We start from the raw sequence: 13,331 nt of genomic DNA on the forward strand, positions 1-13,331 counted from the left end.
GACTTTTCCTAAAGCTGATGAAGGGGTGCTAATACATAAGCTATCTAGCGTGACAATGATCACAGTTTCTACAATTTCTCCCATCAGTTTGTTATTGCTCCTGCCTAGTATGTTGCAGTTGGCCAGAAGTGGAGAACACCCGCAGTCTTGGCAATAGATTCCTAAATAACTCGAGTCAGCTTTGATGGCATTGTTATTGTGTTCCCGAAGTCTGTCATTGAGACATCGTCCCGTTTGTCCGATGTAGTGCTTTTCACGGGAAAGGGGAAACCACTAGATGGCAGAAACCATTGCCCAGTAGTAAAGTGCGGTGTTCCTGCGTAACCAGCTGACATTGGTTCCTGCAAGATCTGCATTAGCCTTTTAAAACTTAACTCATTCTAACCTAACTTAACTGCACCCAACCTAACCTTTAATTAACAATTGTCGCCGTACATGCACTGCGGCGATGACACATTTGAAAGTGCCCGCCTCACTGAAACCGCGCATAGTACCGCAGGGGGTGTTCATATTTGTTGTGTCTATGGTAAACTATAGCTGTTAGACATAACTAGAGTTCCGCGTTTTCGGTTTTTATTTTTTCAAAATTCGGCGTACTTTTTTCGGTGTTTATTTTAAAATTCGATTTTCGGTTTTTTTCGGTGTATATTCATTCTCAAAAAATTTTACCGGTTTTTTTCGGTGAACATGAAGGAAGCACCATCGGACACGGGATCAGATGATCACTCAAAGAATAACGGCACATATATAAGCGTGGTCTTCGCTACAACTTCTGTCAGGACACACCTCAAAATCGCGGAATTCGCGGGCATAATCTTCAGCACGCTTCTTTTTCCTTCCCATTCTGACGGCGTGACCGTCTGAGGTGATGACCGTACAGAAACCAGTGAAACGGCAAAACAAAATCTATTGTATTTATGTTTTTAACCACAGGAAAGTTTGAGAGATGGTGATAAGAAGGTATCAACGGCTTTCCTCCATGTCTTCTGAAGTGCACGACACCCGAACTTTTTTTAAGAACAGGGACCTGACAAACTAAGCCCGATCACAGAAAAAACACAGATGTCCCGTGAAAGCCAATCCAAGACCTCTTTTGTTGCATGTTGAACCTTGGAAGAGGGCAATTACGAAGACGTCACACAATGTCGAACCTTGCAAAGCCCTCTCTCCCCTCCCCCCTCCCCCACCCACCTCGACGCGGCCCTAAGAGACTAACCTTTTTTGGTTATAACCGAATTTTAGAAAACGGATTAGACGTACTTTTATTGGTTTAAACCTAAAACGCTGAACCTACAAACTGACCTTTTTCGGTTAAAACCGAATTTCCAAAAATGAATTCGGCGTACTTTTATCGGTTTTTATCGGTTTAAACTGAAAACTCCGAACCCTAGACATAACACAACCTCGAAACTGCTGGTAAGCAAAAGACTATACACACTCGCACTGACTTTTTGTTTAAAGACGTTACATTCACATGGTGTTCCGCTTTGATAGGGCTATTTAGTTTCTAAATTAGAAACTCTATGTATGTGATATGCATATGATGGTTGCTTTGCATATCAGTTGCTCTGGCAGTGGTGGCAATTAGAGCGCTGGCTCTTCCAGTTGAAATTTTTAACGCTTTTCCGAATGAAATTTAGAGGATGAGAGCTTACCATCCAATGGAGAAGCCTTGTAAACTCCTTCCGGTTTGGTATCTGAACCCGCCGGAATGTCGCAGAAGCAGATGTACCAAAATAAAACCGAACGGAAGAGGGGTGACAACTTTGTGCATTCAACATTTCCACTTGATGCTTCTAGACATAAATAGCTTGTGAGTGCTGCATGTGCTCCTACTAGTGGTTCTCAAATGGGGGTTGGCAAACCCTTTAGGGTCTTAGAAGGCCTCCTCGAGGTTCCCCAAGCCCTCGCCAGTCAATCAATTCGATCAATAAAACTTACTTTTTTTATCATTGATGCTGGCTGTCCCACAAAGCTAGGTAGACCAAATCATGTGTGTTGAATAAGTAGGATCTATTCTTCATTTTAGAGCTTCAAAGTTGGTTCATATGCATTTCTTTACCCTTTTGTCGTCGTAATTGTCTAACACCCTCGTTCCCCGAGTGGATAGGGTCCCCGAGCGCTTCTGCTGATCCAGAAGGTGTTCCCAAAACATCAGTGGTTGAGGACTGCTGCACCAGATGGTTAAGAAAAAAAAAATGGTGCATTGATCTTTTTTAAGGCGAAAGCCTTATATGTCCCATTACGCGAAAAGGCGGCGTTGGCGTTGTGCCCAAACGATGGCCATAAAAATACATCATCGTGCTTGCGCCGCTCAAGGTCAAAATGTACGTGCCTCAGAAATAAAACACAAAGAAAAGCACAACAACCAACAACGTGGATGCTTCGTCACGAAAGCTTTCATAGAGAAGGCGGGGCTTGCCACGCCTGCAAAGGGGGGGAGTGTGATGTCACTGCCGTAGCGCAGTGTGAAAAAGAAAGATGTGGCACGCTGCTTGTAGGAATGCTCTCACATTCCCACACATAAGCAGTCTTAAGTGTCTTTCTTATTCTCTTTCTTCGGAAACAAAACCCAACCCCTGGGAAACATCTTTTGGGAAAAGAACTCGACCTTCCAAGGGTTGAACAGCCTTTCTCATTTGCCCTCCAGCCCTTTCTCTTTACTTAAGTGTTGCTTGCCCTGTTCAGGGTGAGAGATTGATGAGGACTGGCCCCTGACTGCCATTGGCAGGTGCTCGGACGCGATGCAGACCTGCTACCGGTTCCTGGACCTGACCGGACCACTCCAGCTCGGTGGACTGCCAGACCTTCCAACCCACTTCCCGGTGTCTCAGATGCACTTTGACGGCTGCATCCGGGACCTCCACGTGGATCAGCAGCTGGTGGACCTCAACAAGTGGGTTTCGGACCGGCCCCGATTTGAAATGCATTTTAACGGAAGCCGAGTTCAGGTTTCCGTCGCCTAGCTGTAGCCGTATGGTACGGTTGCCGAATCAATTTAGCGTGCTAATGTTCCTGCTAAATTTTATGGGAAGCCACCATGGCTCATTTGGTCAAGTTGCTGGTGCCGGTGTAAATCACGTGACTATGTGATGTGTGTTGGGCAACACTAGGTGACGTGGCATCACTGTGTCACGTCATGGTGCCATGTAACTTCAGGTCATTTGACGCCTTAAGGGGGGACATGGCCTGGGAGGGTCAACTTTTGAACCGTTTCCTTAAATTGATTCAAACTTTCAGGGTCTATTGAACCCCATTAGGATTGATGACATCTAAAGCTTCAGTCTTGTAGGGCAATTCTACAACACACAGTGCTTAAGAAGCTCCAGAAAAAAGTGACTTCAGTAGGAAATGTATTTAAAAAATATAATAATTGCAATCCCCAAAACGTTTGTTTTAATGTAAAGTAGAATACCCATAGTGCAAGTTAAGGTATAAATTAATTGTAGAAAATGCTATTCTAGAGAAAAACAATAACACTCAAAAAGTGCTAAAGATTTTAACAAAATTCTGTGTTTTAAAATATTCAGTTTTTGTCAGGAAGAAATTGGCTTTTTCAGAATATGAGTACCTTAACTTGTTCCTCAGGAAATTTCAGTCCAGGACACCACTGAATGAAATCTTTACACTTTCAAAATATCAAATGATACATTTCCTCATACCACATTTCCTGCCAAAAAGCGGAACTGAGAAAAATGCATTTGAAGTTTCCACTTTAGGTTTCTTTCTTTTCTATGAGCCCGAGGTAGGCAAAATTCACCTGGGACATTGTTAGCACCTTCCTCTTTGAGACTTTGCTGTTCCCCTGGCAATAGCTACCAGTTTGTGTCATTTGTAGGCAAGCTAACTTTTGTGGCAGGCATTTTTTAACAAATAAACTGGCAAGAACTAAGAGGCAAATCATGCTAAGGAAGAGCAGCAAAGCAGAAATATGATCTGAAGTGGAAGATACTGTGAAAGGGTGTTACTGAAGACGACACAGTATCATATCAACGGGTAGGACGAATAGTGAACCCTGTTTCGGGTCTCAACCAATGAATTGCTCATACCAAATTTTCAGGATTTTTTCTGTTTGGGTGTAAAGGGTTTTCCTGGCCATTGATACTTTTAAACTTTGAAAGTCTCTACGGGCTAAATCTAGAGTAAATGGCGCTTCAAATGAAGGTGAGATGTTCTGGCTATGTTAAACGAGTATGAAGCAGCACTAAATAAAAAACACACAAACTTGCTCCCTGCTGACTTGGAGGGCTGCCGACATGTCGAAAATAATTTATTGCGAGATAAATCCTGCATGTTTATAAATTAAATTTTCTGAAACCATTCTTTGGAAGTTAATAAACATAAACATATAATTTTTGAAAAAAACATTTTTTTCTGAAAATTTGGATTTCAGAGGCCATGTCCCCCCTTAACAGCACGTGAGAATGCAATGTCACGTTATCGCACTGTCCAGATTTGGATATATCGGGTGTTTCAGCAGAGGCTTTAAAATCTCTAAGAGTAGACTGGTTGAGAATATGATAGAAATTTTCTGGGAACAAACTGCCAGTCACGATGAACGTCGGAAGTTGCAAGAAGCACTAACTAACAAATGTAGGGGAGTACAAAAAAAATTGCAGTACTTTGTTAATCAACAGTAGTCGGAGCGATAGCTGCAACACGTCACGGCGAAGTCGTTGGGCGTTGGTGTCACATTCACGTACTGTAGTATACGGGAACAAAAGCATTCGGAACAAAATGGGCACCTGACCATTTTGTTCCGAACGCTTTTGTTTCTTTTTTGTTCCGAAGCTCATGAAAGTGTGTTTCCTGGCTCAAGCTCTTGGCATTGGCAGTGCTATGGTGGCATTTTGTTATCGTTATCAGGAAAGAAGGTACGAATGCATGAAACCACTGCACCTGCGAAAATTTAAAAAAAAATACAGTAATCTTTCTCAACTCAAACTCGGCTATTTCTAAATATCAGTTAAGTCGAAAGATATCCTTGTCATGGAATGAACTCCGATGGGCACAATGCATATTTGGAAAGGTTTTCAGGAGGGACCTCTGATATCTCAAAATCTTGTCAACAAAAATTACAGAAAAACAGGGCAGGGCACAGCAGATGATTAACATGGTGGCCCAAATACTTTTTAACAAAGAAACGTCAATAAAAAATAAAAAGAATTTAAATATTTTGCATCATTGTGTATAACAATGCGCAAAGATAACAATACAAAGTGGTGGCCCATCCATTTTTTGACAAAGAAACGGCAATCCAAAGGAAAAACAAAATGGAAAAAATGGTTTGCGTCTCTGCGTGCAACAATCCGCAAAAAAACAATACGAAGTCCCGACACGGGACTTCGTATTGTTTTTTTGCGTATTGTTTTTTTGCGGCAACTCGGTGAGCAGTGTGTGCATCAAGAATGTTCGTTGTTTTAGTTTTTTTCTCCCCCAAACTCGGCTTAGCATTCGGTTCCGCTGTTTTGCCGCTGTTTCTCTCGTGCTCAAAATTATCTTCCACTCTTCATCGCTTTTTTTGTTTGCTTTCTTCAGTTTTTTGTTTCATCTCATAACTATTGCTTGTTGATAATTTTGCTCTCCCCACAGCACCCTGTGTCTATTTGCGAGTCCAGCGACCTATAGGGGGCACCACCCCCAAACAAACGTGGTGACAGGGAACAGGTCGCGTCGGGTCGGCCGGGCCAGCTGAACGGGAGTTGCGTTCAATTTAACAGATTTTCTTGGTTCAATGCCCTATGTTCTAGATATTTGAACTGCGACCGTTAAGTGTAGCCGGTGAATCTGACCTTCAGAGCATAGTTTTGTTTTCCCAGCGCTGTGTATTCTTTTCATATCAAACTTTTGTTTCAGGAATTTCAATCAAAACTGAAACTGTGGGCTCCAGAGTGGTTGTAATTAGCTCTATTCAGACTTGATCAGCTAAGGACGGCAGTGATGGCTACGGAATTGTGCCACCGAGCTTAATTTTTAACCAACTCGCAAGCCTCGAACACACGATTCATTTGTCTGCGGAATCTAGCATTTGTGCATATCCGCATTTAATGAACAGCTCTAGTCATCGGCTCAGACAACAGCTCAAGCTGCACAAAAATTGCGAAAATTAAGCAAGTGCTTCTTGAACCGAGGAGCACGTTAACCTGCTGGCACCCCACTAAGCCGCCTATAATCGTATTCCACTTCGGGTTTTAGTGTCAATCGCGGAGTCATTTTGATGAATATGCTGGTAATGTATGAACCTACGTATCATGTCCCACTAATGGGTTGACATTTGAGCTTAGTTGCCTAGCTAGTAGGTGTACTGCAGAATAAAAGTATTTTACCAAAAGTGAGATACCACTTCAACTCGACCAAATGGCAGCCGGCAGCACAGAGGCAAACGTGGACAAACTGGAAAGAGAGTCTCCATCGGAGATCCACGCAGACTTTTGTACATCGTACTTGACTTCGAACCCCGAATGGAGACATTGAGTAAATTATGGGCAAATAAATATTTTTGGCCGGACAGCCTGAAAAATGTAGTAGACGTATATTGCCGCTGGCTGCAACGGGGCATCGTATAAATTTTGGAGGTGCAAGAACTCGTGTTGTCATGACAGCCTCTGACTTTGCATGACGCGTCCTCCACCTTTTGAAAGCAGACAATTGCCCTCCCTAATCGTACTCAGTGGGCAAGTTTTCCGAAATCACTTAATTGTGAAATTGGCCCAATTCCTTCGGTGTGCTCGGGGGGCTTTTTCGGCGGGAAGCAGCTAGCACACCGACCAGTGTTGGTGACTCGATCTGTTGGCTAATCGATCACAACCAAACTCAGGAAAAGCAGCTATCAAATTTTCGCTTTCACTTGACTGCAACACTTGTGCTTCCTCCAGCGACACACGAAGTCTGTCGCCCTTGGTCCGCTGTTCTACATCCCTATTAACCACTTATTAGTTAGCAAGTAGTTGTCACTTCGAATGTGATTCGAGACAGACAAGAACTCAAAACATTTTTTTGTGATTCCTCCCTATCCAAGAAATCAAAAAAAGGTGACCTTATGTTGTGGGGTAAGCGGGCTTTAAATTATGTGATGAAGTAAACAATCTACTGAAACTTCACCACACTAATGAACACTCAGGCACGCTTAACGAATATTCTGACTTTTGTCAGTTTACATTGTTCGCCACCGTGCCGACAACACATGTTCGCAAAAACCACCAGAGACGTGGAAAGGCGCAGAGTGACCTGTTCCAGCTGGTTTCCTGTTTTCCCGCTAGATGCCGTTAGTTTTGCTGGAGTCGTGAATCGGCACAGTTGTTGGAAGGGGTCCATTTGCAGAATGCACGATCGGTGCGATGAAAATTCGGTACCTTGCTTATCTCGAATTATTTTCTAATTTTTATGACCTCGTGTTAACGAGGGTTTACTGTAAAGAAGCAAATGCGCATCCTCAGTGGACAAATACGGACACTGTGCACTGTGCACAGTGCACAGTGTCATAGCACGGGTGCCACGAGCCAGGTGATACTTTGGTGGTTCTCCCCTCTGAACTCTCCGGCCAAAAAGGTGGGAGCCTTTCTACGAACGTTGCCCCGGCCAAAAGATCGTCCCCCAAAGGAAAGAGCGCAAGGCGTTATTTACCAGATTCCTTGTGCGGACTGCCCTGCCACATACATCGGCGAAACCAAAAACTTTAAAGAAAGACTTCGCCAGCACAAAACCGACGTGCAAAAATTCGATCATGAGCGCAGCGCGGTTGCGGAACACAGTGACTCGAATGACCACCGCATTGACTTCGACGACACACGTATCCTCGACATTGAGACCAATTCCCGGCAAAGGCTCTTCGTCGAGTCATGGCACATTCAAACCACACCGCAAAACATCAATCGGTCGCTTGGCGCTTTACCGTCGGCTTACGTCAGCGGGCTCAGCCACATTACGATCGCGAAAACATCACGTCCACCGCCGTAAAAGAAGACCACTTGCTCCTCGCGCACACAGTCGCCCCTGAAGAAGAAACCAAGCAGGTTTCGAAACGTTGGGCTCCTTTTTATTTTTGGTTGGCGTTCCGTCCTCCTCTTCTAATTGTTCTTACCCAACCAGGCAGATTTCTGCCAAATGTTTACTTTCAAGTTTCTACGAACGTGCTTTCATTTGGGATGTTGCGGCGAAGGCGACCGACCGTAAGAGAGAGGCCATCCCTGGCAGAGCCCAGAGCGGGAGCGTTGTGTTGTGCAGGTTTGTGGCCAACAACGGCAGCACGGCAGGTTGCCACGAGAAGCGGGGCTTCTGCCAGACCAGGCCCTGCCAGAACGGGGGCACCTGCTCCGAGGGGTGGAACAGCTTCCTCTGCCAGTGCCCCTTGGGCTTCGGGGGGCGTGACTGCAGTGAGGGTGAGGACGCCGTGCGCAGTCGGCTCCCTGCGACACCGTGCGCAGTCGGCTCTCCTGGCATTTTTTAACGCAGAACGTGCTACGTGGCTGGCACCTAGCAGTTTCTGGTTTCGAGTGTCTGGAAAGAGTAGAAAACACGAGGGCTGCTTCAGTGTTCAGTTGGAACTCGCACCCTCGCCGATTGAACTCAAATTCCAGCCAAACACCGAGACAACGCTGGTGTGCAATCTGTGCCCGGCCTTCAATGAGGGATCTAACCCAGCACTACGTCCTTGCTGAGGACCATTCGGGCAGCCGCGTTTGACTATGTAAAGGTGGCTGTGTTCCCGATGTTACTCAAGTTGATCGTAATTTTTCGTGAGGAAACTATTGGAATATCTACGCAGATTCATGGCTACGAATGCTAAAGTTATGCGCAAACACAGTTTGTCGACAACTCGCAATAATTTTCGCCTCTGATTTCAGTTTTAGATGTGAAATTGCACTGTTTCTTGAGCGCAAAAAAAACCTTGTCTGCAAAACTGCAGTTTCAAATTGTCGAGTTGAAGCCTCGTTTGCTTTCCCTGGTAGTCGCCAAGGGCGGCGTCGTAAGTTCACGCTGCTCTGCTCCCTCCTAGAGTGTGTACAGTTTCCCTGGATTTAGCCTCCAAGCTGCCCATTCACAAATATTTTGAGCTATTATTTAAATGCTCGGTTGTCATTATTCTTTTTTTTTTATCCTAGCAGAATTGAACTCATTTATTGTTATGCACTCCAATGAAGTTTCATAAGTGTCTTCAAATTCTAGACCCACTTCAATGTGCCGGTAAAAAAAAAAACGAGGAAGAGCCGGCTTTTTTTGCATGCAGCAATATTGTTCTCACCAGGCACTGCCTCTAGTTTGACTTAAACCATCCTACCAGTCGCAAGGCATCCGTGGTCTGGATGCTCTTGTCCAAGGCGAGGACTGTTGCTTGTCTGAGGCTGACAGAAAACAAGATGAGGAAATCGTCTTTGCTGACCTCAAGCTACATGAGCACTTTTATCCTCCCCGGCCTTAGCGTGTTGTGTGTTGGGACTGTGTGGCTGTCTGATGCGCCCGGTGGGCCTGTCCCCCGTGCAGGGGTGGAGCCCGTACGTCGCTTCGACGGGGACGGCTACCTGGTGTTCAACCCCCTGCTGCGCCCCATCCAGTTCCCCTGGTCCTTGGGGCTCACCTTTCGCACGAGGACTCCTGCGGGACTCTTGCTACATCTGCTCGTCGGTCAGGGCTCCCACACTTCCTTGCAGGTGCGTACATGCTCCCTCAGCGGTGCTCGTGGTCCCGAAGACGTCCATCGAATGTCGTGATGTTGCACAAACGTCTGTAGGACCCATTGTAATGTCCCACAAATTACTCTAAGACATTGTAACATCCCAGAGACATCTTTAGGATGTTTTAATATCCAGCAAACGTCTCTAGAATGTCCTAACGTCCACACTATAGTTAGCGACAACTCAAGAAGGTAGGGCGAGAGAAAGGAAGGTGGGAGAGGAGGAAATGGATGGAATAATGACAAGGGAAGGAGGAAACTTCTTCCCTTCGCCAGCGTTGCGTCCACTTCCTCCTCTCCCGCATTCCTTTCCCTCGCCCTACCTTCTTACCCTGCAACATACTATAGACGCACAAGACGTTGCAACAGGGAGAACGTGTTCAGTCTAACAGCCAAGCCAATCCAGCAGTAGTGGGTGGGGCCATCGTTCTTTGGGTGAGGACCAGAGTGGGTCATGACCTCCGCCTAAATTGCAGATCGTGGCATAAATATTGCACTAAAGTTTTTTTTTATTTTTTGTGGAACTTTTAAAATTAAATGTGTTCCATCTAGGCACTTCAAAATGTTTTATATTTTATTTCAGTGTTTTTTTGAGCCTTTCAAAGGCAACTTTATTTTATGGGAAAAAACTACATACACCAGGTTTTTTTTGAGGAAGAAATGTTTTGTTTTAGTGAGATGGCAAATATTAGGTCAACAAAATAGGTCTGGACAACTCATTGCCTATATGATGTCAGATCCCCTGCCAACCCTAGTACTCGCCCACTAGATTTTTGGCTCAGAGTCGTCTTGTTTCAGTAACATAAAAAAATGTATTGACATGTACCAACACGTAAATTTTCCGAGAGAAATAACTCGAGTCATGACGAATATCGTTTATAACAAAAGCATCCGTTCAGTGGATTGTACTGCCTCAGCCATATCGCATATCGTTTCGGCCCTTTCTGCGCTCCAAGCCCATACGCCACACTCGCATTGTATGCTTTTTATCTGCATAAAAATATCCAGGGTGGATATATTTTGGCTAGAATAGCCCTTTGAGAGAACTGTCCAGAAGGACTAGTCGAGCAAGGAGGTTGTTTGCCAGCGTGGGAGATGTGCCTCTGAGTTGTGCGGTTCCAGGTTGACGGCGGGCACCTGAGGTACGACGTGGACGGGGAGAGCGTGCTGCTGTCGGACGTGCGAGTGGACGACGGCCGCTGGCACCAGGTGGCGGTCAAGTGGATGGTTGGAGACGTTTGGCTCAGCCTGGACCACGGACAGCATACGGTGAGGGCGCTCATCATCATGTTCGTTCGTCAGCTCTCGGCCGTCGTCGGGAAGGAAGTGGTTGCACAAGCCCTCAGCTACTTGTGGACGTCAAGCGTGACTACGCTAAGACCAAATCTAGATCTTTGCTCACCGAAAGAAAGAACTAAACTTGCTTGTTTTGTCATTTATTTAACATTTTTCTTCTTCTTTTTATTGCCATTAATGTTCCAAAACATCATTCACTCTTTTGCATTGTGAGCCCAACTTAAAAGTAAATCCATCGTTCGCCATGAAAGATAGTAATATTTTCTGTATAATCTGTATGTTGTTTATAATTAACCAAACTGTTATTCGGCCACTCTCATTCTTGAATCTTTTTTTACTAGATCCCCTCTTCATATACAGCATAGACCACTTACAACGTAACCGCTTATAGTGCAGGACCGGGTATAACACGGTTTTTTTAAACCACCGGTTCGCCTCCCATAGAACTCCATGTAATTATATACCGCTTAAAATGCAGGCGCGCGAAGGGAAATACTGGTCATAGTGCGGTTTCTGAAACAACCCGCCGACCGCGCCGCCGACCGGCGCAGCGAACACGCTTCTTTGTGCAACACTAGATAACGGCGCTGACGCAACACGCTGACGGCGCTAGCCGCAAACGGCACTCGCGGGGCAAGGAGTTTGCTCGAAGAAGCGGGGAGAAGCAAAGAGAGAGGCTTCAGTTGCCATAGCGACGAAGGGACGCACAAACGTGTCGTTCACGTGCTTGCGTCTTTCCGCTGTGTTGGAAAACAACTGCAACGACAGACCAATCGCAGGTCGAGGTCATGGGCCGGCTTCTTCTAGCCGCAAACATGTCGTCGGTTGTGATCGGCGTCGTAGACGGCGTGGTGCAAGCTCATCGTTCCGCGTAAAAGCGCTATCCTTGACTGTGAATTTTCGTTGTGTGTCGCTATGATAACCCAGCACGTACTATAAGGGAAGATCCACCAACTCGTGCGGCGATGTCGTGGTGGCACTCTCAAGACGGCAGAAACGCCCGTGACGTCGTGTTTGTTTACTTCGACTACAGTGGTGATTTCTAAGCATTTGTGTCCTCGAACATCGCCCGGATTTCTTATTTGGCGCATTTCATGCGTGTGCTCAAGTTGAAGGTACTACTGGCGCGTACCATATGAAGGATGTGAAATTTCACGCGTTTTCATCACCGGAGAAAAGTGATAAAGGTTAGCAATCCTGAACGCCCGCAACGTCCGTCTGCAACCTGCGACGCCGTTAAAAGGCTGCGCCAGGCAAAAGCCGCTCATTTCTTTCAAAATGTGTGACACACTTGAGACAGAACTGTACTAGTCTGGTGAAATAAAGACTTTCCTTAGACTAAGCTTTATTTTTCATCTAACATAAAGAATTTACAAAGGTAAGTTGTCTCATGGCATGTATTTTGGCCTGAAAAATTGATGTTTTGGTTATAGCGCGGTACCGCTTATAGTGCGGATTTTCTTGACTCCCGCGACATATGTTATATGCGGTCTACACTGTAATGCGCTTTATTTGAAGTGCCTTGCAGAATAATAAACCGAAATCGAAACTGTAAAGCCTGCCGGGTAAAGCAGGAAAGCCGTTTGCTTCGAGATCGAACCATGTTGGCACATGGCAACTGAAATTCTAAATGTGCCAAGCATGTTTACAACCGATACGCGATGTTTACAATCGACGACGCACGGCGGTATCCACCGCCGTGCGTTGTCTACTACAGGCGCACATTCAGAAGCATGGATCTCAATGACGCAAGCCCATTTCCGGCTAAGCTAAGCCCTCCTCATTAAACGCTTCTTGTTTTTGTTGTTTCTTCCAACTAAAGGGTCTATTTTATCGTTTCACACGCATGGAAATTCAGCAAAGCAATTTAACGAAGTTGGATGCTTCCATAATCTTAGTGTTGTGGTATGTATAGAACTGCTGGTCCCACATATTATTTTTTATCTCGCACAAACCATAGCTTTTATAAAACATTGGATGTTGATTGGAGCTGTGGTTTGATTAAAAATTAATCTGCCTGATCGCTACCCTTTAATAGACTAATCAATTGATAAATTCATTAGTTGATTTTTCACCGGTCACATTAGACGTTAAAACTACACTTTTTTTAAACTATTTTTACTATGTACTAAATGGCATATTGCATTCCCATTTTAAACTTCACGTTGTGACGACTACAGAAATATGAACACGGGAAACCTTTTTAAGTGAAGTAATTTTTAAGTTATGGTATTATTTGAACACTATAATCACCCTCGATGACAATAACAAGCATGCTGAAGTGGTTTACCATGCAAGCCTGTGTCCTAAAAGAAATAAAGACATCAGAAATATTAAAGCAGGCATTTTTTACTTTTTCCTGACT

At 45.0% G+C, this 13,331-nt stretch overlaps 1 protein-coding gene across 1 annotated transcript in view; it reads left to right on the forward strand.

Moving 5' to 3' along the window:
* LOC8040892 (protocadherin-like wing polarity protein stan) overlaps nucleotides 1-13,331 on the forward strand; it is a 103,433-nt gene that overhangs the window by 36,032 nt on the left and 54,070 nt on the right. The window contains exons 10-13 of the mRNA XM_040215540.3: nucleotides 2,732-2,896; nucleotides 8,224-8,378; nucleotides 9,481-9,647; nucleotides 10,793-10,939. Coding sequence (XP_040071474.1) covers nucleotides 2,732-2,896; nucleotides 8,224-8,378; nucleotides 9,481-9,647; nucleotides 10,793-10,939 — 634 coding nt within the window. The remainder of the gene's footprint in view (nucleotides 1-2,731; nucleotides 2,897-8,223; nucleotides 8,379-9,480; nucleotides 9,648-10,792; nucleotides 10,940-13,331) is intronic.

Source organism: Ixodes scapularis, unplaced genomic scaffold (genome assembly GCF_016920785.2).
Source record: "Ixodes scapularis isolate PalLabHiFi unplaced genomic scaffold, ASM1692078v2 PGA_scaffold8__174_contigs__length_109621045, whole genome shotgun sequence".
Classification (NCBI taxonomy): domain Eukaryota; kingdom Metazoa; phylum Arthropoda; class Arachnida; order Ixodida; family Ixodidae; genus Ixodes; species Ixodes scapularis.